At 38.0% G+C, this 25,828-nt stretch overlaps 1 protein-coding gene across 7 annotated transcripts in view; it reads right to left on the minus strand.

Annotated features, from left to right (window-relative positions):
• The window catches only part of INPP4B (inositol polyphosphate-4-phosphatase type II B), an 864,684-nt gene that overhangs the window by 88,685 nt on the left and 750,171 nt on the right, over positions 1–25,828 (minus strand). For all 7 annotated transcript variants that reach the window (XR_012378034.1, XM_025874245.2, XM_073892293.1 and 4 more), the window contains 5 exons: positions 24,018–24,190; positions 22,883–23,006; positions 21,790–21,907; positions 16,967–17,107; positions 12,324–12,421 (listed from right to left, as the gene is read on the minus strand). Coding sequence is in view for 6 of the 7 variants with exons in the window: in XM_025874245.2 (XP_025730030.1) it covers positions 12,324–12,421; positions 16,967–17,107; positions 21,790–21,907; positions 22,883–23,006; positions 24,018–24,190 (654 nt within the window). In the remaining variant the exon portion in view is untranslated. The remainder of the gene's footprint in view (positions 1–12,323; positions 12,422–16,966; positions 17,108–21,789; positions 21,908–22,882; positions 23,007–24,017; positions 24,191–25,828) is intronic.

Below are 25,828 nucleotides of genomic sequence, written 5' to 3' on the forward strand. Positions count from 1 at the left end.
GGGTAGAGAGAGAATCTTAAGCAGACTCCAAGCTCAGCCCAGAGCCTGATGTGGGGCTCGATCTCATGACCCTGAGATCATGACCTGAGCTGAAATCAAGAGTCAGAAGCTTAACTGGCTGAACTACCCTGGAGCCCCTAACCCTGCCCCCCCCAGCTCAGTCTTCTTATGAACCCGGTTGTACTGCTTGAATACTCGTGCCTGTGTTCAAGTAAGTGGCCTAGGTCCTTAGCACTGAAGGAAGGTGAATGGCAGCCTTTTCTTTTTCCCAAGGTAACTTCCAAGTCCCTGTATTTTACTCTGACAAGAACAATAGCAAGAAAAGTCCTGAGTCTTGAGACCACACATTATACACAAAAAGTCTGAAAACCAAAGCATGAACGGATTTCTCAAAGCTTAGGACAGAAAGGGAAGCAGCTTTTGAGGTAATTCCAGTACCCTACCTCCCTGACCATGTACGAGCCAGGCTGCCAGTGAAATATGCCAAGGCCAAATGGCAGCACAGAGACGCAGATGTATAACAAGGCCATCTCCAGAAAATAACAGTTTAGCACTTCCATGCTCCTCCACTTTCTGATAACATGGAAGGAACTGACTCCCAAATTGCCAGAATGATAGCCAAAACAAAGCAGGGGGACAGTTGAGAAGATAGGGATTTTTCCCAATAGCCAAGGTCTTGGCATGACTTCTTTAGGCTCCTGGAGGCAAGTAAGAATGAGATCTTGAATATTTCATATATATAGAATAAAATAAAGAACTCTTGAGGTATTAAGAAAGCTACAGATGAGGTAAAGTAGAGGAAGAAGATTATGGAAATAAAGCTGCTTTAGGAGGCTCCAAAATGAAAAAGAAAGAGGTATAAGAATACAAGATCTACATTTTATTCCATTCATATAGCCCCTTTTTTGACTTGAAGTGAGCTCTAGTTTTATAACCTGGGATTCTCATATATTTATTGATAGCAAAAAAATATATTAATCTACCCATGTTGCCAGACTTCTCTTTTCTGACCCACCTGATACAGATAATTTTGTCTTTAAGTCTTGAGTTTCTCCCCCTTACCTGACATCTAAAATGAGTTCTGCTTTATCTGGACTTTTGTTGTGTGGAATTGGAAGCATGAAGAAATAAAGGTGGGAGAAAAGGTAAACCAGAATGAAACAAAGACCTTGCACTTGTGGTTGAGAAAAGCAGAATAGTAAGTAGTGAATAGTAATAGTAATAGTAGTAAGTAGTGAATATTTGAGAGAGTGACATGCTCAATAGAGTGAATTAAAGAGTTGGAAAAAGGATTTAAAAAGTAAAATCACAAGTTGCTAGTTGTCTCCTCTTTGATATTTAATTAAAAGTTGGAACTAATTTTTATTTACCTTTAATTGTTAGGCTCCTTATTGGATGTAACTGGAGTCATCACCATATTAATTTCGGTGATATTTATTTCCAAAAGGGAAGGTGAGCTCTAAGATTTTTAATATCTACCTTACTCCTCACTGTGGGACCAACGAACTTATCCTAATACTGATGATTTCAGGATTTCATCTCTATCAGGGTATTCCACAAAGGAATATATGTTTTTTAAAAGAGATTATCAGATAAGCAGTGATTATATGAAAACAATTCATTAAAGTTAGTATAGATAGCTATTTGAAGGAATATGGATGAGACAGAAGAGTATATTGAATGGACAAAAGAGGCAGTTTGGTTCAAACCATAGGAAGAGCTTTACGATCAATTTTAACTGGATCAGTAAGTTGACTTGTTTGTACACAGGAGAAATATAAGTCTCTTGAGAAACTCAAAGTGCACACTGTCATGATCTTATCCATCATTCTCACATTCATAAGTGCAATGTGACATCTCAGTACAGAAACTGACACTGGAAAAATTAACTTCCTTTCTCTGGTGAGATAATGGTAGAATGTACTTTGAAGTACTGGCATATACATATTAATAATTCTCATTTAGTCGATAATGAAATGGAGGCATTCAAAACATCAAGTGATTCACTTAAGTGAGCTTTCTGTTGAATTCGTATCTTTTGATTTCATGCCATTTTATGCAGACTTACTAGGCTGGTTTACTGGGAGTCTAGCCAATCTTTGACAAGTGTTAGAATCTGTCATGCAAGACTTAGTCTACTTAGTCAACAGACAGGAGAGGCCCCATGAGAAGGAAAGAAGGCAGAAAAATGTAAGGATGACTAAAAGACTAATCTTCAGACTTTTCTTATACAAATTAGAGCAGAATAAGGCTAGCCAAAAAAAAAAAAAAAAAAAATTGATGCATCTAATTTGTGAGGACCCTGAAGTAACATAGAAGATGCAGAAATCAATGCTGAGGGAGGTGGCTATTTGTATGGGCATACGTGAGTATGTGTGTCTGTCTTTGTTATCTGTGGTGTCGTTTGGATTTGTTGCTTCTATCTCATATACAAGTTACTGGACATCAGAAGTCTATGTTTGTGGTTTTACCTGCACATGGAGAACTAAAACTGAATACTGTTTTGTATCACTTTTCCTTTCAAAATGTCACAGGAGTGTTTCTAGAGACAGATCAGGAAAAATAAATTCTCTTAATCTTTCTTAACATCAGAGAGCATTAAAAACTTGAAGAAGTAAGTACGTCAGAGTTTCTTCTGCAATGAGTTGAAAATAAACTTGTAATTATTAGCATGTAGAAATTATAAACAGAAAATAAAGGTGCTGTTGGAAATATTCAAATGTTTTTAAATCTGCAATTTTAAATCAAGAAGATCAGGAACCCTTAGATCTACAGCAATGGTAGAGCTGCACTATAAAAGTGAAAAGAACACTTAACTGGGAGTCAGGAAATATGCAACTTAGTCCCTGTTCTCCCACTCATCAGGTTTATGAACTTAATAAAACCTATCTTGGATCCCAAGCCCCTCATAAGGTTGAACTAGACCAGTATTTGTTAAAATATGTCCTGAGGAGCATTTATTTGGCAAGATGCTCATAAGTATTTCATATATACACACATATATGGCAATAAAATGCTATTTCAACAAAATTAAATAGCTTCAGACACTGTAGAACAGAACTGGCAAATTATGACTTGCAGCCTAAACCAGTCAGTTTTTTGTAAATGCAACTATATTACAATTTAGCCATGTTCATTAATTTACATGTTGTCTATGGCTTAATTTGCACTATAATGGCAGCCTCTAGTTGAGCAGTTTTAACAGACATCGCCTGACCCTCTGAGCCTGAATTTTTTACTCTCTGGTCCTTTACATAACAAGTTTGCTGACCAGGCTATAGGCCTTTTCAAAACTTTCAAAGTGATAATGTGAATTCCAAAACCACTTGACTACAGAACTTTTTTATTCCCCAACAATTATTAACAGAAATAGCATTCCTTGGAATAGTCTAAATTATTTACAAGATCCCAATTCTTCTCTGATTCTTTAAAACATTCAACTAAATGACCTCATCTATCTCATTAATTCAATCATTCAACAAATATTTTTGGAGTATAAGCTCTGGGCCAGATAGTGCTTCGGGCACCTGGAATATAGTCAAAATATAGACAAGGAGACTTATCCTCATGGAGCTTCCATCCTGAGGAGATAGAGCCAAACAAGGTAAATGACATGTATACTAGAGGACGGTAGATGTGATGGAGAAGGGGACCAGGCAGGGGAGACGGCAGCTGTAAAGAGAGCAGTCAAGAAAGGCCTCACTAAGAAAGTGACATTTGGGGAAAGACTTAAAGGAGATGAATGAAAGAGTCATATAACGGGAAAGCATTTAAGGCAGATGAAATGGCCAACGAAAAGTCCTACGAAACAGCAAGAGGTCAGTGTGGGGCAGAATGAAGCAAGGGAGGGAGAGAGAGGTAGAAGGGGAGAGTCAAGGAGCAGATTCGTTGCCAGATTACAGGGAACCTTTTTTATTCTTCAAGACTTTATTTATTCATTTATTTGAGAGAGAGAGAATGAGAGAGAGAGAAAGAACATGAGAGGGGGGAGGGTCAGAGGACGAAGCCGACTCCCCGCCGAGCAGGGAACCCGATGCGGGACTCGATCCCGGGGACTCCAGGATCATGACCTGAGCCGAAGGCAGTTGCTTAACCAACTGAGCCACCCAGGCGCCCTACAGGGAGCCTTTGAGACCATTGTAAGAACTTAGGTTTTTCAGTCCACAAAAAAAAATACAGGCTATTGGAAGAGTTTGAGAAGATACATGATTTTATTTTCCTTTTTAAAAGATCACTTCGGCTTCAGTGATAAAAACTCAGTGAGGTTGAGAGAGGAAACAAAGAGACCTGAAGGGCATTATTGCCATAATCTGAAAGTGAGAATAACAAGGGCTTGCAGAGAACAGTAGCAAGACAGGTGGTGGAACTGGTTGTACATTCTTGGGAAATAGAGCCACTGAAATTTTCTGATGGACTGAAAGTGGGATGTGAGAAAAAGAGAAGAGTCAAGGGTGACTTCAATTTTTTTTTTTTTTTTGCCAATGCAACAAAAAAAGCTAGAATTGATTAAAAACTAAGATGGGGATGATTGTAGGAAAGGTAAGTTTTTAAGGCCATATCAGGAACAAAGTTTGAGGTGAAGAGCAGGATGAGACCCGGGAAGAGAGATGGGCTGGTGATGTAGGTGCGGAGGTCAATAATGAATGATGGTATTTAAAGCAACGAGACTGTTCAAGAACAGCAAAGTAGATATCCATAGACTAAATCCTGGGGCACTCCAACATTTGGAGGTCAGAAAGATAATGAGGAACGGAGGTTGAAAAGTAGCAGCCAGAGAGTAGAAGCAATCACAGAAAAGTGTGGTGGCCTGGAAGCAAGTGATGAAAGACAGAAAAAATAATGATGTCAAATCTATTACTAGATCAAGTAGGATGAGTACAGAGAATTGAACATTGGCTTTAACAATATAGAAACCCTGACAAAACCAATGTCAATAAAGTTATGTAGACCAAAGGCTGACTGGAGCGGATCCGGACAGAAACAAAAATGGGTAGATACAAATTGGGAGACAGCTAGTCATCTTTAAATTCCACTCTTATCTGTTCTTTCTGGAACATTTCCAACCTTAAGGTAGTTCTGCATTATAAAATAATTTCTCCTATACTGCCAGTACCTCTTACTCATCTTTAATGTCTATGCAATGCCAAACATATGGGTAATATGCGAAAATTTCCTCAACCATCTGAATGTTTCCAAATACACATTATGTTTGAATGAAAATAAGTAAAATATTTGGATGAGTAACTGGATTTTTCATTTGTATATCTGGACATGTCAATGGTATCAAATTAGATGTCTGCAAAACATAAATTATTAGTAGTAAATTAATTATGCAGTAATTTATAGTTCCTGTTGGAAGAACATTCATGTGTTAAGAACCTTATACCTTCTTTTATCTTCATGTTTGTTGGAAATGCCAAAAATCTATAATAGATTATTCCTTGTACTTGAGAAACTTAGACACATTAATTTAGCCTGGCATATAAATCAAGGTAATCTCACATTGACCAGAATCATGATTACAGCTGAGTTGCTTTATACACACATTTCGCTTAGGTCAATAAATGTTTGTTAAATAACAATAAATAAAAGATACAACATTTCAATATTCTGGGAATTTCATTTTCTTTTACACTCAAGTCTAGAGTATAAATGAAACACAAAACACAAATTTACAATTTGATAGCTAATCTATAACATTTTACAAGTCTAACCTAGTGGTTTTCAAATCTTACTGTACAGCACAAGCACCTGGAGGGCTTGTTAAAACACAAGCTGTTAAGCGCACGTCCAGATACGGATTGTTTGAAATTATTCTTGCATTGGGTAAAAGGTAGGAAGAGGAGCTGAGGGGCAGAGGGGCACACTGCCTTGGTCAGCTCAACTGCTGATTTCTTCTCGTAAGCTCTCTGTACCGTCTCTCCTTTGGCTCTGTATCACAGGAAACCCTTGTTCCTCAGGCTGCTTGCTGCCCACTGACTCACGATTAAGTCTGGACTGTGAGGATTAAGAGGGAGGTTAAAGGAAAGAGGGAGACAGAAACCAGTTCGTTTCTCCCCTCATCTCTCTGCTTCTTAAGTGGCCATCCATGGCTTCCACATGGCTTCAATTCCCAGGGGGCAATTGCTCTGTCCATGGTCCCAGCTTCTACTGGATAGCCCCCACTCAAGAACCAAGATACAGCTGGGTGGCCCTAGTTATTGTTCCCTGGTGACACTACATCTGGCCTAAGTACCCCTCCCCCTTTTAAAAGATTTTATTTATCTATTTGACAGAGAGAGAGAGCATAAGCAGGGGGAGTGGCAGAAGCAGAGGGAGAAGCAGGCTCCTCGCAGAACAGGGGGAGCCCGATGTGGGGCTCGATCCCAGCACCCCGGGATCATGACCTAAGCTGAAGGCAGAAGCTTAACCAACTGAGCCACCTAGGTGCCCCTGACCTAAGTCCCTTTAACACCTGGGCTAGTAGCAGCTTCCTGCTATTGCTAAACTCGGGGTGGCTATGTTGATCCCTGGTTAATTTCTCCTCCCCCCCTTTTTAAATGTCAATCATCAATGCTCTGCAGCAAATTCCTCAAATGTGTTTTCCTGACTAGGCTAGGATTGATATGGCTACTAAGGATTTGGGAGTTATTATTTTTTGTTTTACTGAAGTACAGCCTAGGCTAGCATAACATGTCTAATTCAGATACCCTTCTCTGCCTGACCCTGTGTGATGGTAAATCTCTTTCTTCTTGCATTTCCAGACCTCATCCCTAAAGTTTATGGACAGTAAAAAGGAAGCAGAGTGAAAAGATACATTGGGAGGAGGGAGAAAGGTGATGGGGGAGGGTCTTAGAATATTTTTTTCACCCACAGATGAACCTCTGTGTCACTGTTCTGTAAATGTTGAGAGGCTGTCCTAATGTTCAGAAAGAGTGTATATATAATATTAATATCATATATATATATTAATGTAAATCAGAAGAGATCTAGTATTGTTATATGTGGGGAAAAAGTTAATTCAGAAATTTATTTTTTTAAGATTATTTAGTTGAAAGAGAAAGCAAGCAAGCAGGGGGAGGGGCAGTGGGAGAGAAAGAATCCTGAAGCAGACTCCCCACTGAGCGTGGAGCCCAATGTGCGGCTCGATCCCAGGACCCTGAGATCATGATCTGAGCTGAAATCCAGAGTCAGCCACTTAACTGACTGAGCCACCCAGGTGCCCCAGAAGTTTACTTAAAAACCTGGGAAATATTTAACCTGTATCAGAAAGTCCGTCTGTCAAATGAAAAAAACCTCAGATTGTTGGAAGGCATTTAGTGGGGTGTGTGCATGAGTGTGACAATGTGTGTGTGTGTGTGTATGTGTGTGCAACTCCATGTCTGTGCATGTGTTTGTTAATGTCTTTTGAGATATCTGCCTTATGTCATTTCTCATTTTATAAGTTCAGATTATTTCCAGAGCCTGCTGAGGTATGGCGAGCCAGGCTCAGGATGGATGGTAGTCTAAGGATAGAGGGCTCTGAAAAGCAGGGGCCAGAAATACCCACCACTTGTTCTGAAAAACTAAAGGCAGCACATTTAAACTTGTGGCATGACTGAGCCATGTTGCAAGTGTCAACACACGTGGCCTCCAATTTTAAGTAAATAAACAGTAAGTGGATTGATATTCAGATGCACCTGATTTTGCTTATGGAGCCTTGCCCATCTATGTGGCACACACAGTTGATGCTGTCAGTATTGATTACATCACATATTTTCTGGTCTGCAACCAGAGTTCATAATATAATTACTAACTAAAGGAAATATCCATTTAAGTAGCCTTATTTTCATTAATAAACAGAGCAAATGTGGTGCGATTCTTCTCTCTGACATATGCTCAATATTCCAAGGACTGATTTATATGCTGCTCCTCAGTGATTTTATCCATTTGTAACACAAGGTAACCTGTTAGCCTGTGAGCCAGCCACTGGCCTCCCACACTCTATGGTATTGAGCCATGTGGGAAGTCCAACAGTGTGATCAGCTAAAGAAGTTTGCCAAGACCTAGTACTGATTTCTTCCAGAGCACAGTATGTGTTGTAAATATTGTAGCTAGTTGTCTGTTTCTTAGCAATAGTCTGCTGTGCATCCACTTGTAAGTTTATTTTACATAAAGTACAATTACGAATGATACCTTGGTAGCTGTTTGTTTTGTGTTTGTTTTTGTTTTTTCATTTCTTAGAGAAGCAAAATCAATAATTTTACTCAGGAAACTATTACCATATACTTGTTCTAGAAAAAATTATAGATTTACTAGAGAGTTCTGTCTTATGTTTGAAAACTCCTGTTGAATTTTCAATGGCTATAATGGCAATAGTTTTAAAAGACAAAGTATTAGATATGAAGGGTGAGTTGATTCATTTTCTGACTTAACAAAATCTGATTTTAGATATTCAACACTGTATTCAGAGTTAAGCTTTTCTTTTTCACCTACTTCTGGGAAATCTTCTCATATGAACGTTTTCTTGTCCTAATGGAGTCCTGTTACTTTTATATTTCACATTATTTTGAGTTTTAATATTATAATTTTCTTTCTAATTTTATCCTTCACTGAACCAGCTTTGCTCCCTTGGTCTATTTTTTTTAAATGAGAGGTAAGATAAATAAAAATACTAAAAAAATGTAAAATATTAACTGAAAATATAAGCTCAAAGGACACAGAAATATTTTGGTTTAAATAAATTGCACTCTGTTAACTAAATCTTAGCTCAGCAAACTAAACGTGTTTGACACTCATGTGCAGCTTTTACAAATGATAGTTAAAGAATTATGTTTTAATAATAATGTTAAAAGAATTTGACAGGATATCAGGGAAAACCATGACTAACCTGATTTTTAAAGTGAGTATAGTGCTTGTGATAAAACTCTTTTTGAGGCATTTTCCTCTGAAGCTACCAAAGGACCAGAAAGACCTGACAGACAGTGGTGGACCAGCAGGCCTAAACTACACTTGGCCTCTTTCTAAACCTTATATATTCAGAACACCAATCTTAAAGAATTATCTGTGACCTTGTATTGGATTTCAGGTGTTACAGGGGCTTCAGCCAGGCAGGGCAGATTTCTTTTCCTAAAAGCCAGAATGATCCTTCCTCCCTCTGGAGTAAAGTTCTATCTCTGTATCATATGGGAGGCATAGTCCTCTGCTCTTTCTTGGGGCCCCTCATGGGTTTTCTGGCTAGATCCAGGGGCCCTATCATTGCGCCCATCTGTAGAACATCTAGGCAGGGTGCAGAGCAGATCCTTAGCCCCTCGCGACTGTCCTGTAATTTCAACATCTTAAAAATTTTCATTTCTCTTGGAAAATGAAACTAAAAAGAAACAAAGGAGAAAAACCCTCTTCTTTGATTCTACTGATTTCAGCATTTTCATTCTTTGTAAGTCACTGTAAACTTTCCTGGGAGGGTGGCTTTCGCTCTGGCTGTCTGCTTATACAACACAAGTTCTCTTCTTAAATGACTTTGATGTGGTTCCATTCCATGTTTTTATGTAAACGACTCCATGGAATGTCATCAATGCTCATAACCACCAAATCCAACAGCTTCTCTTGAATCTTTTTCTCTTCATCACATTTGTTAATTCTTGTTTACCTTGTCCTGGCTGAAATCCTTCTCATTTAACTATAGCAATGTTTGATGACCCCTAATCTCTAACAATTTCCCATTTTTTGTGGGTTCTTTAATCCTTCTTTCCTCATACTTATGGATAGTCTCCTATCATGTATGTTTTCTCAAATCAGCTGAAATGGATTTATTCATTCAATCCTAATATCACAAAAGTAGGGGACATCCCTTAAGGTAAAAAAAAAAAATTCTTTCGGGAAGAAAGGGAAAGTTTTTTACTTCAAAAACATATAGATTTCAACTATTTAATTCATAAATCATAAAAAAAAGGGTTAGTAAATTAATGGACAGCACATCCAAAATGGATTAATAAGTGAAAGTCATGAGTTTAGAGGATTAATTTATCCTCTTAACATTGACACAAATTATCCCTTAATTTCACTGTGAAAGAAACATAATAGATTATATGGATTATGGGTATGATCCAGCATGGTAATTTTTCCCTCCTTTACAAATAGTTTAACCTCTATTCACACTGTTAATAAAGCTTTATAGTTTCTTCCTGGAGTGCAGTGCAACTCAAATGATGCTTTGGGCTACAATATTTATGCATGAGGTATAACCCTACGTATGTCAGTATAATAACACAGATCAGGTTTGGACTTTTGTTATGGAAAACAACCAAAGTAATATCATAAAATTCTGTGCCAAGTCTATGACAGTGTTGTCTCAAAAATATGTTGACATAATAGGAAATAAAGTATCAGGAAAAACTCAGTATGTTAAAACAACTGTCCAACTAATGGAATACAATTGGTTTGATGCAAAAGTCTACTCTATTTTCAAGGATGAAGTATATTTACAAGTTGTAAACACACTTAGTTAGTTATATTTAATTAGCAGAATATTATATGAGGTTTTTTAAACCTTTGTTCTTAGGAAGAGTTTAAATGACTTGAACGTAGGGAGTTTTTTGTTTTTTTTTTTTTTGAATGTAGAGATTTTTCATATCTCAGGCAATAACTCATGACTAATACATATTTCTTTTTAAGATGACATAATTGTTTAATATATAATACTGAAGTCCTTCACAGACTTTGCCAACAACCTACTTTTAAATATAATATATAATTTGAGTAACGATGGCATATCATTGGTTCACAAAAATTAGTATGGATTAGAAATCATGTGGAAGGTTTATTAAAACACAGATTACAGGGCAAACTCAACAGATCTGCAGAGAGGCTTGAGAATTTGCATTGCTACCAGGTTCCCAGGTGATGTTGATTCTGCTGGTCCCATGACCATACCTTGAAAGGACTGGTAGAAATAGAGTTGTTTATAAGAATTCTGAGAATTACTTCCATCCAAATTTTAGGTCACTTGTAAAAAAATTATCTACCACATCCAAGTTAAAATAAAACTTTTTTCATTAGTTACTAATGCAGAATAGTTTTGTTTATATTATTAACTTTTTAAGTAATTAAATTTAGAATTCACAAGCACACTGGCTGCCAAGAAGTCTCTCTGCACTTAACCTCATTTTGGCATAAAAATAATATTTTATGTGAAATAAAATAATATAAAAACCACAAACAGAAAAAAAAACCTGCAGGTGAATTTTTCTAACTATCCACACTTGAACTTGCATATACCATTGTAATATTTTGATGCAAGATTCATTGGTTTATGAAAAGTCCTAAACACTCTGCCACTGAAGGTATTTCAGATTAAGTTCAGATCAGTGAACAAATTGCCAGTGAGTAGATGACAGGTAGACTTTTATTACAGCTTTTGGTTAAAATATGAAAATATTTCCTACTTTATTAAAACCAAGTTTCTTATCATTGTAAATATCTCAATATTTCAACATATTTATATTGCTTATCGATGAACTCTAAACACATTTTTGATTCTCTGGTTTTGAACTGCTCAAATGTTATGTGCTTAATTTTGTGGAAAAAAGAACTGAACAATGACCTAAAAAAAAAATTTTCCGAAGTGTAAAATACCTTTCTATAGGCTTGGATGCCTTAACAGTTTCATATAAATATCGCAATCACTATATTCAATAAATTATTCCTTCTTCCATATCACTTTTTATTAGCCGTATCAACTTGTATTCTATCTGATTTTCTCCTTGTATATGTGCAATCTATCTGATACAGATTCTAAATCAGAAAGTTAAAATACTTATTAAAGTCTTTTACATGGTTAAGAATTATATAAAATTTTTACCAGACTCAATTGAGATTTCCAAGTAGAAGTTCCTTATTTTTAGATTTTTGGTATTTTCAGTGGCACTGAAATTAATGTCCTAGCGTGAGCAGCAGGACATCAAGAGCGCAATCAAGGCAGTAAAGGCAGGTGTCAGCCATGCCACCTTGGCAATCCTTGGTTCAGATAATCTCAGAGTTGCTCTCCCATCCTTACCCCATGCGTCTTTCTCATTGACCTCTATGTCTGACCTGTCCTGAGAATTTATAATCAAGAAATTATTATTGTCGGGCGCCTGGGTGGCTCAGTTGGTTAAGCGACTGCCTTCGGCTCGGGTCATGATCCTGGAGTCCGGGGATCGAGTCCCACATCGGGCTCCCTGCTCAGCAGGGAGTCTGCTTCTCCCTCTGACCCTCCCCCCTCTCGTGCTCTCTCTATCTTATTCTCTCTCTCAAATAAATAAATAAATAAATCTTTTTTAAAAAAAGAAATTATTATTGTCGCTTTCTGAAACTGGCATACTTACAATCAGGTGGCATCTTTTCTATAAATGTCATGTAATATTCTTTTAGAAGTTCAAAATTTTCCTGATTAATACTTTCCTGCAAAGAGACATCGCCAAACCTAAAAACAGAACAAAGAACACAATTAGAGGTTATAAAGAAGGTCCTGAAAGCAACACGTTTTACCTCTCCTTTTTAGGTAGACAGCAAGAGTTTCCCTAAAGGAGTCTTTTTCTTAAGCGACATTGCACACTGGTTATTTAAACACTTTCCAGTCTCCACTGGCCCTGACCCCACCAATCCTTGTTCACACACCAAACTATTTTCACAATCATCAAATGCAAACTGGATGAAAAACCTAATCTATAACACCAGCTCCTGTGCTTGTGCATAGTTGTTATGTAGTTAATGTGAGGTTCCCCGCCCCTGCAGGGCTGTATTTCTAAAGTGAAAAAAACCCCGCCTCTTCTTTTTCATTCCTCGAATCTTCCTCTTCACTCATGACAGCTGGAGGAGGGTCCGGAACATCAAAAGCAGACACTCGGCTGCATACAGTCTTGTGTCCACTGTCAGTTGCTGTAGGCACATGTAGACCCCTACAATCTCTAGAGAGTGGTCTACTTCTGTCAACACTTCTTTTTCTATTTTTTTTTTTTTTTTTTAGAGAGGGAGGGAGAAGGGAGGGAGAGAGAGACAGAGACAGAGACAGAGAGAGAGACAGGGGAGGGGCAGAAAGAGAAGGAGAGAGAAAATCTCAAGCAGGCTCCACACCCAGCACAGAGCCCAATGCGGGGTTCACTCTGATGCCCGAGGGTCATGACCTGAGCCAAAATCAAGAGTCAGACGTTTAACCAACTGAGCCACCCAGGCGCCCCCAACATTAATTTTCTGTCCACACCATGAAGGCTGACAGCCTCTGTATTGGTGCTCTTCTGCCTCTTCACCACAAAACTCTACCTGTGTATCACTAACCTTGTGTTTTCTTTAAGCATTTTCCAGATTTAAACTTATGGTCAAGGTGTGCCTCTATAAAAGAATCATATGTAAATGGCTTCTAATATGTATCTCCATCCAAATCTGTATTTCTAGATATCAGCTGAAAATTTCAGTGTGAATTATCCCACCCCATTTCAAACGCAACATAAGCCCAAACTGAAACCACCTCCTCCTTTTGTTTAGAATTAAACAGGTCCCCAATATTCTGCGTTAACTCAGGTTAAAGTCTAGGCACTCCTTTGGATTTCCTCTCTTTTCGCCACCACATTCACTATTCATTGATCTTTTCACATGTCTGGCAGACTTTCCTTCTTTTTCTTTAACACTGTCATTATATATTAGGCGTTTAAGTATATCCACTCTAGACTGGATATAGAGCCTCCCAAATACTCTAGCACTGTGCCTTCAGTCTCCTTCCCTTCCAGTCTACCCTCTACACCATGGTCAGATCATTCATTCATTCAACAAATATTTATTTAACATTGACTATGTGCCAGGAGCTGCATGTGCAATAAATGAAATGTTGGAGAAGTGATTCTGATACCTTTCTTCATATCAGCTTACTAAGCTTCACTGCTTCTCCTCTCTCTGTAATGACCAAGTCTAATCTCCTTAGTTTCACATCTAACTTCTCCACAAAGGCTTCCAAAAACCCTTGTGGGAATGTAGTTACCCTCTTCTCCCTCACCAGCAGCATATTGATGCCTTTGGGACTTTCTACATGCTATTTTCCCTCTAACTAGAATGTCTTATCTTCCTTGTCTGCTTGATCAATTCATCCTTCAGGCTTTATGAGAGGCTCATCTACTCCATGAAAGCTCCCTGATGAATTCCTCTCCCATCTGTGAATCACTTCCTTTCCTCCATTATTTCTGCCCCTTCCACATCTTTGCCTATTGCATGAGTCAAACTGTAACGTATTATTTGTTGATCTGGCTTCCTTATGGGATGGTAAGTTTTTTTTAGGACAGGGATCATATCCATTTATCTTGTTACACTGCATGCTCCCTGTGTCCCACAGCTTGACAGAGTAGTGCCTGGTGCAAGGTCAGTGTTCAATATCTATACTGAGTTAAACTTGGAGAATAGGAATATAGAACCAGAAAAATCTACAGGACAGTTTCTCTAAACTCTGAAATATACTCTTAAAACTTTTTCAGAGATTATAATCAAAAGGTATTTTAAAAATATTATCCTTGCTGAAGTAACGTCATTGTTATGGATTACATGTTTGTGTCCTCCCCCCCAAAATCACATTTTGAAGCCCCAACCTCCAGTGGCTATGTTTGGAGATGAAGCCTCTAAAGAAGTAATTAAAGGTCATGAGAGTGGGGCCCTAATGCAGTAGGATTAGTGTGTCCTTATAAAAAGAGACACCAGAGAGCTCGCTATCTCTGTGTATACAAAAAAGAAGTCAAGTGAGCACACAGAGAAAAACTCAAAGAGAGCTCTCACCAGAAACTAAATTGGCTAGAACTTTGGCCTTGGAATTCTCAGCCTCTGGTACTATGAGCTATACATTTCTGTTGTTTAAGCCACCTAGTCTGAGGTATTTTGTTAAGGTAACCCAGAGTAATTAGTACTTAATTAAGAACGGATACACATAACATACATTTTGGCAATGGGTAAATATGTAGTAAAATATTACAACTGGATTACATAGCATACCTAACTTATAGACGTTGCCCGGTAAAGCTCAAAATTCAGAATCAGAGAAATAAGGTTCAGAGAACAGAGAGGAAGTGATTTACTCAGATCAGTAGTTGGCTGATATCAGAGTGCCAGCCTTCCTGCTTCTCTTTGAATTTTTTTCCACTTTGCCATTTTGTCTCCTTTTCAAGTCTTAAGTGTCTTTATAGCTTCCAGATAGGACAAAAAAAGTATATATACACACAGACACATAGATAGAATATGCCAGAGACAGAAGAGAAAAGGAAAGGAAGGGAACTTTTGTTTTTTATATTTATTTATTTATTCACTCATTTATTTTTTCCTGAGAGAGTGCTAGTGGGGGGAGGGGCAGAAGGAGAGGGAGAGAGAGAGAATCTTAAGTAGGCTCCGCGCTCAGCATGGAGCCTGACACAGGGCTCAGTCCCACAACCCTGAGATCATGACCTGAGCCGAAATCAAGAGTCAGAGGCTTAACTGACTGAGCCACCCAGGCGCCCCATGAGAAGGGATTTTTTAAAATAAAATGACTGACAAATGAAATAGTCACAATGACATAAATGATGCAATCTAACGTAGTTTAGAGGGCTTGAAAATACAATGGTAACTACAATGCTAACTCTTCCTTGAAAAGTCTGTAAATGGGGACTCTCATGTCTCTTTCAAGACCACACTCACAGGCCTTAACTTATTAATTCAAACCCAAAACACTCTGTAATCTAGTATATTAAAGAAGAGACAATTAATTGAAAGTACTATGCTGTTTTTTTTCCTCCAAATTGAACAATTTATGTTCATAAATATCATTTACCTCAACCATTGGACTTGCTGTGAGGCACATATGTTCGGATGACTGGACTATAATCTCACTTTAGGTATTGATGTGGAAAAGTGCTCAATTATCAAAGTAAACTTCTTGTACAACACAGTGAATAAAATAATATTCTGATTTATGCATACTATAAGAAAAGAGATTTATGGCTTCTACACAATTTGAAATTAAACATGAAATACAAAGGTGCCCCCTAATTTTGTAACTGACAAGGGAGAATTATGAAAACCTATGCTGTCCAGGAAATACCTTTTGGATAAGAGGGAGAGAAGGAAAAACCACTGGAAGAGAATAGATAAAAACAGGCACCTTGACCATCACTGAAATTCAGGAGGACATAAATGTAGTGGCATTTTTAATTTAGTAAAAGACATCGGTACAGATTTAACACAGACTTATCAAGTCATGGCAAAGAATATGTTGGGCGCTTTTTAACTGATACCTATGGGGGAAGGACACATTTGGAGAGTGAATTATGGACAAGAAGCATTTTAAATACGGAAGACTATCAAACTCTCCAAAAGGTCTGCCCATCTTCTCCAGCCAGGCCTCACAGCAGGATAGCGACTTTTTTCTCCAGAATCTCTTAAAAATGTATTCTATGAACTTTAAGTCTTATTCACATTTTCAATAATCTCTACAATTGAACCATGTAAGACACAAAAAAGTGTTTTTGACAGTAACTCACAGGACTGTGTACAATCGTCTGTTGTTTGACTAAGCAGGTTATTATGAAAAGATGTGCTAACCTCCCCCAGTAACAACTATTGTTGTAAATAAAAGGGAAAAATAACAGTGTTTTAGGTCCAGAAAAGTTTGACCCAATCGGCTGAGCTTACAATGCTGAAATACATATGAACGTAAACGATGCTAAAATTGGGTACACACACGCGGTATTTGGAACTGTGAAGAAAGTTAATCCATGTAAATAATTTGGCATTGGCATCAATATTTTCCTCATTCCTTTGCCGCGTTTAAATTTGATGTGGGCCAGGAATCCTGAAATATGAATATTTCTCTTTGCCATCTCGAATGACTTGGTATGATAAAAAGGAAAATGTACCTATGAGTCTATCTGAGTTTCGTGTGCAGGAGCTTAGGGAATCGCTCAGCATACCCATAACAGCGGAAAAGAACAACTGAAGTGTCAATTTTCTACCTGAAGCTTACCTCTCAGCAAGAGTTTGTTGTTCATTGATTCCAACATTAAAAAGTACTGGATACACATGGAGCAATTGTCCCTCTTTAATCTGCAAAGGCAGTGCCTCAAACATCTGAGCTGGAAGCTTCACTTCCACCACGTAATGTTCCCTGAGGACAGCGGAGGACAAAGAGAAGAAGCTTATTTCATTCATTGTTATGTTAGAGTCATTGGAAAGAAACAAACAGTTGGAATACAGAGCTGATTTAGGTTGTTGGCTGCTATTTGCTTATTTTCTGTTATTAATTCATTGGGGTATCATTTTGTTCACTTCACTATTAAATTACCTGGCATAAAGAACTATTTCCAGTTTTAAAAATGTTTCTCCATTACTCTGAGTTCCTTTAGGAAAGGAAGAATGTTTAGTTCATTTGTATACCAGGGCCACGTGCATAAGAGACTCAGTATTTATTTTCTTGATTTACTCATTTTTAAAACCCAGTCAGTCTCAAGAATAAGAAAAGTAATTTAATGATGGATTTTTCAATATAGGGACACTAACAAACCAAATCATTTAGGATACTTTTGAGCAGGGCCTGATTGTTACTATTATTGATGAACCTCCCTGTTTGTGATGTCCTGATGGAAATGGAATGGTTTCATTACTTAAGATGTAACCTTTGGGGGTTTCTGATCATTTTTGCAACATTAGCATATCACAGGAACAGCTTTTCTTCATTGGAAATTTCCATTAAAAATTACCCCTAATGTTCAGTGCTGAAAATTTAAGTTAGGATTCACAGAGCATGGTCAACAAGAAGAGCTGCTTGTACATTTTTAAACTTGATATGTTTTTTTTTAAAGATTTTTTATTTTTTATTTGACAGAGAGAGAGAGCACAAGCAGGGGGAGCGGCAGGCAGAGGGAGAGGGAGAAGCAGGCTCCTCGCTGAGCAGAGAGCCAGACGTGGGACTCGATCCCAGAACCCCGGGATCATGACATCAGCCACAGGCGGCTGCTTAACTGACTGAGCCACCCAGGTGCCCCTAAACTTGACATCTTCTGATGCGGTGTGAACTGAGTATTGAAATGTAGAGAGTTTTGCTCAGAATTTATGAACATCCATGTTTCTGGAGCTATATATAGTGCTGGGATTGTAATGCATGTTATTGGGAAAAGAAGCACCAGACAATTAGTGAGTCTCTTTGTAAAAATATTTTTAGTTTTCTGGTATAACCATACTGACACATACTCCTCCGGATGATGGACTCAGATTTGTTTCTTACCTGAGCTCCGAACCAGAGAACTAGAAAATACCATGAATCCAGCAAGCAGGGGTGTGAGCACTACCCTCAGATGAATGGACACATTATTTTTCTTTTTCAAATTGCTCTCAGTGCCCTTTACAAAAGCCTGGCTGACAGGGCTGATGTTTATTTATTTCAAGTCTTTCAAGAATATGAGAAGAATTAATGAGTCTGTCCATGTGTAAAGGTTGCTCTGAAGGTGAAACATTTTATAATGTTTTACGGTAACTTTTTGTCAGCTTTATTAAAATAGAACCAGCATAAACTCATGCATTTTAAGTGCATAGTTCAGAGTCTTAGCAAATTGATAGACTTGTGCAATCCTGACTATACTCCAGTTTCAGAACGCTTCCATCACCTTAAAAACAATCCCTCATACCTGTTTGCATTCACACCCCAATCCCACCGTCAGCCCTGGGAAACCACTGATCTATTTTCTGTCTCGGCAGATTTTACTTTTTTACCTATTTCACATAAACAGAATCATATAATATGCAGGCTTTTGTATCTAGCATTTTTCATTTAGTGTGATGACTTTGAAGTCATTATGTTGTAGCATGTATTGGCAGTTTATTCCTTTTTATTCCTATTTATAGCATTCTGTTGTGTAGATATACCACATTTTGCCTATGTACTCACAAGCTGATGGCTACTTGGCATAGTTTGCAATTTGGACTATTATGAATAATGCCATCGACATTCATACATTAGTTTTTCTGTGGACATATGATTTCATTTTCTCTTAGGTATATATACCTAAGGGTCATATAGTACTTTTAGGTTTAACTTTTTAAGAAACTGCTAAACTGTTTCCAAAGTGGCAGCACCACTCTACATGCCCACCAGCAATGTATGAGGGTTCTAGGTTTTCCACATCCTCACGAACACTTGTTATTGTCTGACTTTTTGATTATGACGATTTCCATTGTGAGCGAAGTGGTATCTAACAGTGGTTTTAATTTGCATTCTCCTAATGCCTGATGGCACTGACCATATTTCCATGGGCATATAAGCCACTCATATATCTTATCTGGCAAAATATCTATTCAAATGCTTTGCCGATTTTTAAATTAGGTTTTTGTCTCATAATTATTGAGTTGTAAGATTTCTTTATATATTCTGGATGTAAGCCTTTTATTAGATCAATGATTTGTATTTATTTTCCCAATCAGCTTGCATTTTCATTTACTTAATGATATAATGACATTTTTGCTCCTTAAAAGTTTATAATTTTGATTAAATCCTATTTATGGAATTGTGTATTTTATGAATCTAGAATTTCGGGTCGTATCTAAGAAATCTTTCCCTAACCCAAATTACAAATATTTTCTCCTATAAGTTTCATAGTTTTAGCTCTTACATTTAGACCAATGATCCATTGTGAGTTAGTTTTGTGTATGGCATAAATTGAGGTTCTAAATGACTTTTCCTGCGTATGGATACCAATTGTCACAGCGACAGTTTTTGAAAAGACTCTGCATTCTCCGTTGAATGACTTTAGCACCTTTGTCAAAAATCAATTGACCCTAAAGGTAATAGTTTACATCTGGGCTCTCAAGTCTGTTCCATTGATCTGTATGTGTATACTTATGCCAGTACCAGAGGGTCTCCATTATTGTGGTTTTATATTAAGTTTTGAAATCAGAAAGTGTAAGTCTTCTTTTGTCCTTCTATAAAATTGTTTTTGGAATTCTGGGTCCTTTGCATTTCCATACAAATTTTAGGTTTAGCTTGCCAATTTCTGCACAAAAGACTATTGGGATTTAGCAAGCAATTGCTCTGAATCTATAGATCGGTTTGTGGAGAACTGCCATCTAAACAATATCGAGTACCCTAATCTGGGAACACGGACTGTCTTTCTGTTTATTGGATCTTATTAATTTCTCCAAGCACGATTTTGTGTGTTCTGTGTACAATTCTTAGAGTACTTTGTTAAATCTGGTCTGATGTAATTATTCTTTTTGACGCATTGTGAACGAAATTGTTATCTAAATCACCACTGTTTCCAACAACTTTTCAGGAGTGTGTTTTTTTCTGCTTTCCAATCCAAATCAAGTCAGCCCCCTCTGGAAGTGAAACTGCTGGTCTCTTCAGCCTGTTGTTACCCCAGTAATACTGCGCTGACCAAGCTGGGTTTTAGGGGAGCAACTCTGGGCAGGAGTGCCGTGGACACCATGTGCCTTAACCAATGTCCACTGGTTTTTCATTAATAAGTATTTGTAAGTTTGTGTGCACATTTGACTTATTTCCTTTGTCTCAAGATGGCTGTTTTTGGGAATTCTGTCCAATTGCAATGTTGCCGTTTGGAGAGAGGGTTTGCCAGACTGCTCACTTTGGCATATTCTGTGAGTTCTACTCACATCTGATTTGTAACTTTTGAATTTAGAAACAGCCTGCAAACTCCCTCAGAAAAAGCATCCGTACTCTACTATACCAAATGGCCTGAGAAACTTCCTGTATCAATTGTGATAGAAGTATCAGTTTCCCACTTTTGATAATCCCCACTTTTGATAATACAGAGTGGTACTATTTTCCAGGTGTGTATATGGGCAATTTTATTCTTTCTTCCAGTACATGGAAAATTAAGCACTAGCTCACAGATGAAATATTTAGTTTTATGAGGTTATTTTTTCTTGATGTATATGAAATAGTCACTTTTCATTCAATCATGTTTCTCTGAGCATCCTTCATACAAAGTTTAAAATAACCATTGTATGTTTACTATACACAAGAAAGCAAGTTTAGTTTGAACTTTTATCCTTACTTTCTTCTCCATCTCTCTCCAGCATGAAAAGGGCTTTCTCTTTAGCACATTCATAGTTTTTCATTGTGATCTAAGAATGTTTCAAATTTCATATGTCCTCATGCAGCATTTAAAAGCGCGAATGTCAGAATGGTTACAATTTGGTGGATTTCTGACTGAAATGATTTACCATAGGCTGTAACTCTTCTGTTGGAGGTCTATTCTATGCTCCATCATTTTTCTTAATTATTTCTGATATTTTGCCCATCATTCACTGACCCTCAAAGCTATTTATTTAAAACCATTCTCGGAAATTTCAGTCTCTGGGTGAATTGTCAAAAATAATTAAGAAAAATGGTATATGCCCCTGACACAGAAATAGATCTTTTCTAAAATGTTGCTGCTTTCAACAGAATTTAATATAAAGTCATTTCAAGAATTATGACGCCATTAACCAAATTATTCCAGCAAAAGTAAAAACACCCAGAGCTTTGGACTAGATAGTAATAAAGAGAAAAATGTTCTTCTCACGCCTACTATTCTTTTGAATGCCTCATATTTCATGGGGGAGCATTACCATGCTCACCTCACTACCATACAAATATATAAATATTCATGAGCCTTCTAGGAGTTTTTCAAGATCTTCCCCGTTATGTCACTTACATTCATTTCTCCACCAAACAGGGAAAAAGGAACAAAAGAAAATTTTCCAAACCAAACCTTAATTTTCCTTGGCTCCTTTATAAGGAGTTAAGACAAATATCTAACAAAGCTTGGTCTCAAGGAAATGGGTGCCACTTACCGCCTTCCTGTTATAACTGGCAAGACATCATTGGATTTGGCTTCAATTATTTTAAATGCGACTTTCTTCAAATCTGAAATGCCAACAGCCATGTCCTCTAGCATTCCGATTTCATCACCTACACAAGGGAAAAGGAAGATTGTTACAAACATACTATTTAAAGAAAATGTCATTTGGTACTACATCTCCCTGCTGGGATTTGTTTTAGCATTTTAGTGAATGAGTTTCTGAATGCAGTGAATATATTCTAAACACTTTTCCTCAGAGGCTGAAGGTTTTCACCAGTGAAATAAGAACCATTTCAGTGGACTCCAGCAGTCCAAGTACCCTTGGAGGGAAAGAATGTATACATTTGCTGGAAGGCTACAGAGAAGTGTTAACTCCTTTATGAAACAGAGTATCACATAGCTTTCTTTCCATTGATAGGCGTGATCTTTGATTTCTAGAAATAGAGATAGAGCTACACTATCCAATAGAAATATAATGCAGGTCACGTAAATAATTTTAAATTTCCTGGTAGCCATATTTTTAATAGAGTAAAATTTATAAAGGTGAAATTAATATTAATAATGTATTTTACTCTAACCCAATATACCCAAATATCATTTCAATTATAAATCAATGTAAAATTATTAATTTTTAATATAAAACTAGTTTTTACTAGTCTTTGAAATCTGGTGTGCATGTTTAGTACATATTGATTTGGACTAGACACATTTCAAGTGCTCAATAGGCACACCAGGCTATGTATTAAATAGAGCAGTTCTAGACATTAGAGAGTTGGGACTTTAAAAATCCAGTCATTGAAACTATGTTGGCAGAGAGCCTTTTATATTAAAAAAGCCAGACGGCTGCTCAGGACTCCACTATTCATACTCCATGAAATAATCTATAATTCCATTTTCAAAACATAATGGGGCTAAGAATACAGTTACAAGGTGAATGAATGCAAAGAACTGAAAGTTACATGATTACTGTACTGCTTAGGTCATAAAGGTTTATTTTACATTTTTATGTTTAACGGCAGAATCTATGGATCAAATATCCTTATGAATGAGAATATGATTTTAACATGTACTAAAGCAATACTCACTATATGTACTTAATAGTCCTTCATATTGCACTATCAATCCCACTGTGTGAAGCTGCTGTAGGAAGCCAGGGTCATGCAAACTTGTGTGTAATTTGATGATAAAACCACAAACCAAACCAGCAAGCTAAGAAAAAAAAAAGAAAAGTCATTGAAAAAATTGACTGGGGTCAGCAAACTTTAATTGAAAAATATTTAAGATTTTTGAGGCGTCACGGATTTAATTAAAATTTTTCAAGTATGTGAAACATCCACGAACTAGTGGGGGACATGGACAGTTTGGTTAAAATATTCCCTTTCCTTTGTCTCCCTTCCTCCAGGCTTTTTTTTTTTTTTTTAAAGATTTTTATTTATTTGACAGAGAGAGACAGCGAGAGCAGGAACACAAGCAGGGGGAGTGGGAGAGGGAGAAGCAGGCTTGCCGCTGAGCAGGGAGCCCGATGTGGGACTCGATCCCAGGACCCTGGGATCATGACCTGAGCCGAAGGCAGACGCTTAACGACTGAGCCACTAGCCAATAAAACCAGTTGTGGGTGTGGAGGCAGAAGGGAGAAGAAAGGGCCCCAGGACAGCCATTATGATGGAGACCAGCCTCGACGTCATGAGATAGGTTGGGTGAAGGCAATGGAGGTGGTCCTGTTAAATCTTGCCTTTAAGCATTACTGCCCTGCGAACTTATTTTATAGACAAACAAAACATACAAGAGATCATTATGAGGCCCAGCCCTACGATTCATTAGGGAGCTGTATAAATGGGAGATTGCAAACAGATCCCTTTTGCCAGTCCCAGCTGCCACCTCTGAGCAAGGCAGCCACCCCTTTCCTTCCACGGTGCTCTGTGTGGAGACCCTGGGGCATAATATGACGACAGGATGGGTGACCTTTTCCTCACTGACTCTCTGCACCGTGAAACAGACGTACATTTCAGAGACTTGGCCACCTCTCTGCAGAAATAAATCCTTAAGATCTCATGAGCTGTTTCCATTCAGCTCATATTTATTATGGACAAGGAGAACTGATATCAAAACTTTAAGCAAAGAATCCCTTTAAAAATGAAACTACCAGAAGAAGACCTCTACCATCGCCAAGGATACACGTTAGCCACCCAGCCCCGTGCTGCGCTCCCAAGAGGCACCTACTGCTTGGCTGAAGACGATGTCCCTTCTGAGCGTCAGCATCAAGCACTGGGGCAAGCTGTATGCAAGTTCTTGAAGGAGCACGAACGTCAGGGACTGCTTGGCTCGGTTCACCACTTCTCCCATGCAGTCCTTCAGGGTAAGGATGAGGGGATATAGCTTTTCATACCAGTCCTCTGCAGGGAGGAAGGGGGTGTGAGAACAGTGGGACAGATGAAGGTCTTGGAGATTGGAACGAGTTTATTCCTCTTAGTCAAGGTGCACACATTACTAAGGCTTTACAATAATTCGATTTGAAGAGCTCTGATCCACATCTCTCCTCTGAACTCCGGATGTCTGCAGCCAGCTGCCTGCTGGATCTCTCTGCTGGGTATACTTACCATACGCACAGCAGATCTCCTTGGCGGGCTCACCTGCAGTCGGGAGACTGCCTGTGGCCTAGTGGGCGGTGTCACCAAACTCTTAGCATGTTGGAAACCGGTTTTCCTGGACTTCTACGGTCTTCACATTTGTTGGGACGTTGAATTCGTTCTACCATTATGGAACCCACCAGACATTCACCGTCCCCTTGCCCTCTGTCTTCATCATTTCTCAATACTCTCTGGATCAGTTACTATCCCTCCCCTTCTAGTCACGCCCTACTTGGACCCCTTCTCAGCGGTGTCCCCAGAGTCTCTGGAGGGGTCTTTCTAATCAGTTTGAATTTCATCCCATCGTTCACTCCCTCACTGCCCTACTTTAAACATTTTAAAAACACTAAAGCGTCCAGAATAAAGTCCAAAAACATAAAAGAGCCTCTATTACCTGAACTCTGCCTACTTATCTGATCTCACCTCTCAGAACAATCCTTACGTGCAGTCCTGAGTCTCAGGTGAACTGAACAATGTGTATTTCCCCATCTTGCTGCCACCCACCCCTACCCCCACCTCATTTACTGAAGTCTGGGTGACTTACTTTTGTGCCCACAGTTCCTTGTTCTTACTGTTCGAGAACTATCCACACACTATTTGCTCTGCAAGAAAGGGAGCTCTCTGACAGCAGGGAATTTATGTTTTAATCCTTGAGCCTAGCATAGAGTCTAACATTTAGCAGATATTCAGTTTTAAGTGAATGAGTAAAGTTACAATAAGTATAACAAAAGTTTTTGGTTTTTATTTATTTTTATTTTTTTAAAGATTTTATTTATTTGAGAGAGACTTAGAGAGAGGGAGAGAGAGAGAACACAAGCAGGGGAAGCGGCAGGCAGAGGGAGAAGCAGGCTCCTCACTGAGCAGGGGGCGAGACACGGGGCTCCATCCCAGGATCCTGGGATCATGACCTGAGCCTAAGGCAAGACGCTTAACTGAGCCACCCAGATGCCCCATAACAAAAGTTGTTAAAGATACAGACAAGTATGAAAAAAATCAAGTTTTTGACAATTAAATAGGCGTTCTTCAAATCAGGATACAAAACAAACCACCTGTGTTTTTTGTATGTCTGGATACCTGACTTGTGTCAATTACATAATCATGATGTTGGCCCATGATATGGAAAAAGTTATATTATATTTTATTTTATTTGGAAACCAAGGCCCTGATAAATGTCAAATACTATACAGTCCAGACTGTGTGACATTCCATTAACATATAAATAAATTAATAGTAGTATGACAAAGAAATTTAATAGAAATGAAAGTATGTTGGAAATTAATTATAATTCAGGATCTGAAATGATATGATCTTCTCAGCACAAAAGTGAAAGCTTCACCGTGAATGATGTAAAGGGTCAATAACCAGTTCAGACCTTGGAAGAGTTATAGGAAATGATAAAAAGAA

The sequence above is a fragment of the Callorhinus ursinus genome, unplaced genomic scaffold (assembly GCF_003265705.2).
Source record: "Callorhinus ursinus isolate GAN/ISIS: 27379988/994484 unplaced genomic scaffold, GSC_fseal_2.0 scaffold4, whole genome shotgun sequence".
In the NCBI taxonomy this organism is placed as follows: domain Eukaryota; kingdom Metazoa; phylum Chordata; class Mammalia; order Carnivora; family Otariidae; genus Callorhinus; species Callorhinus ursinus.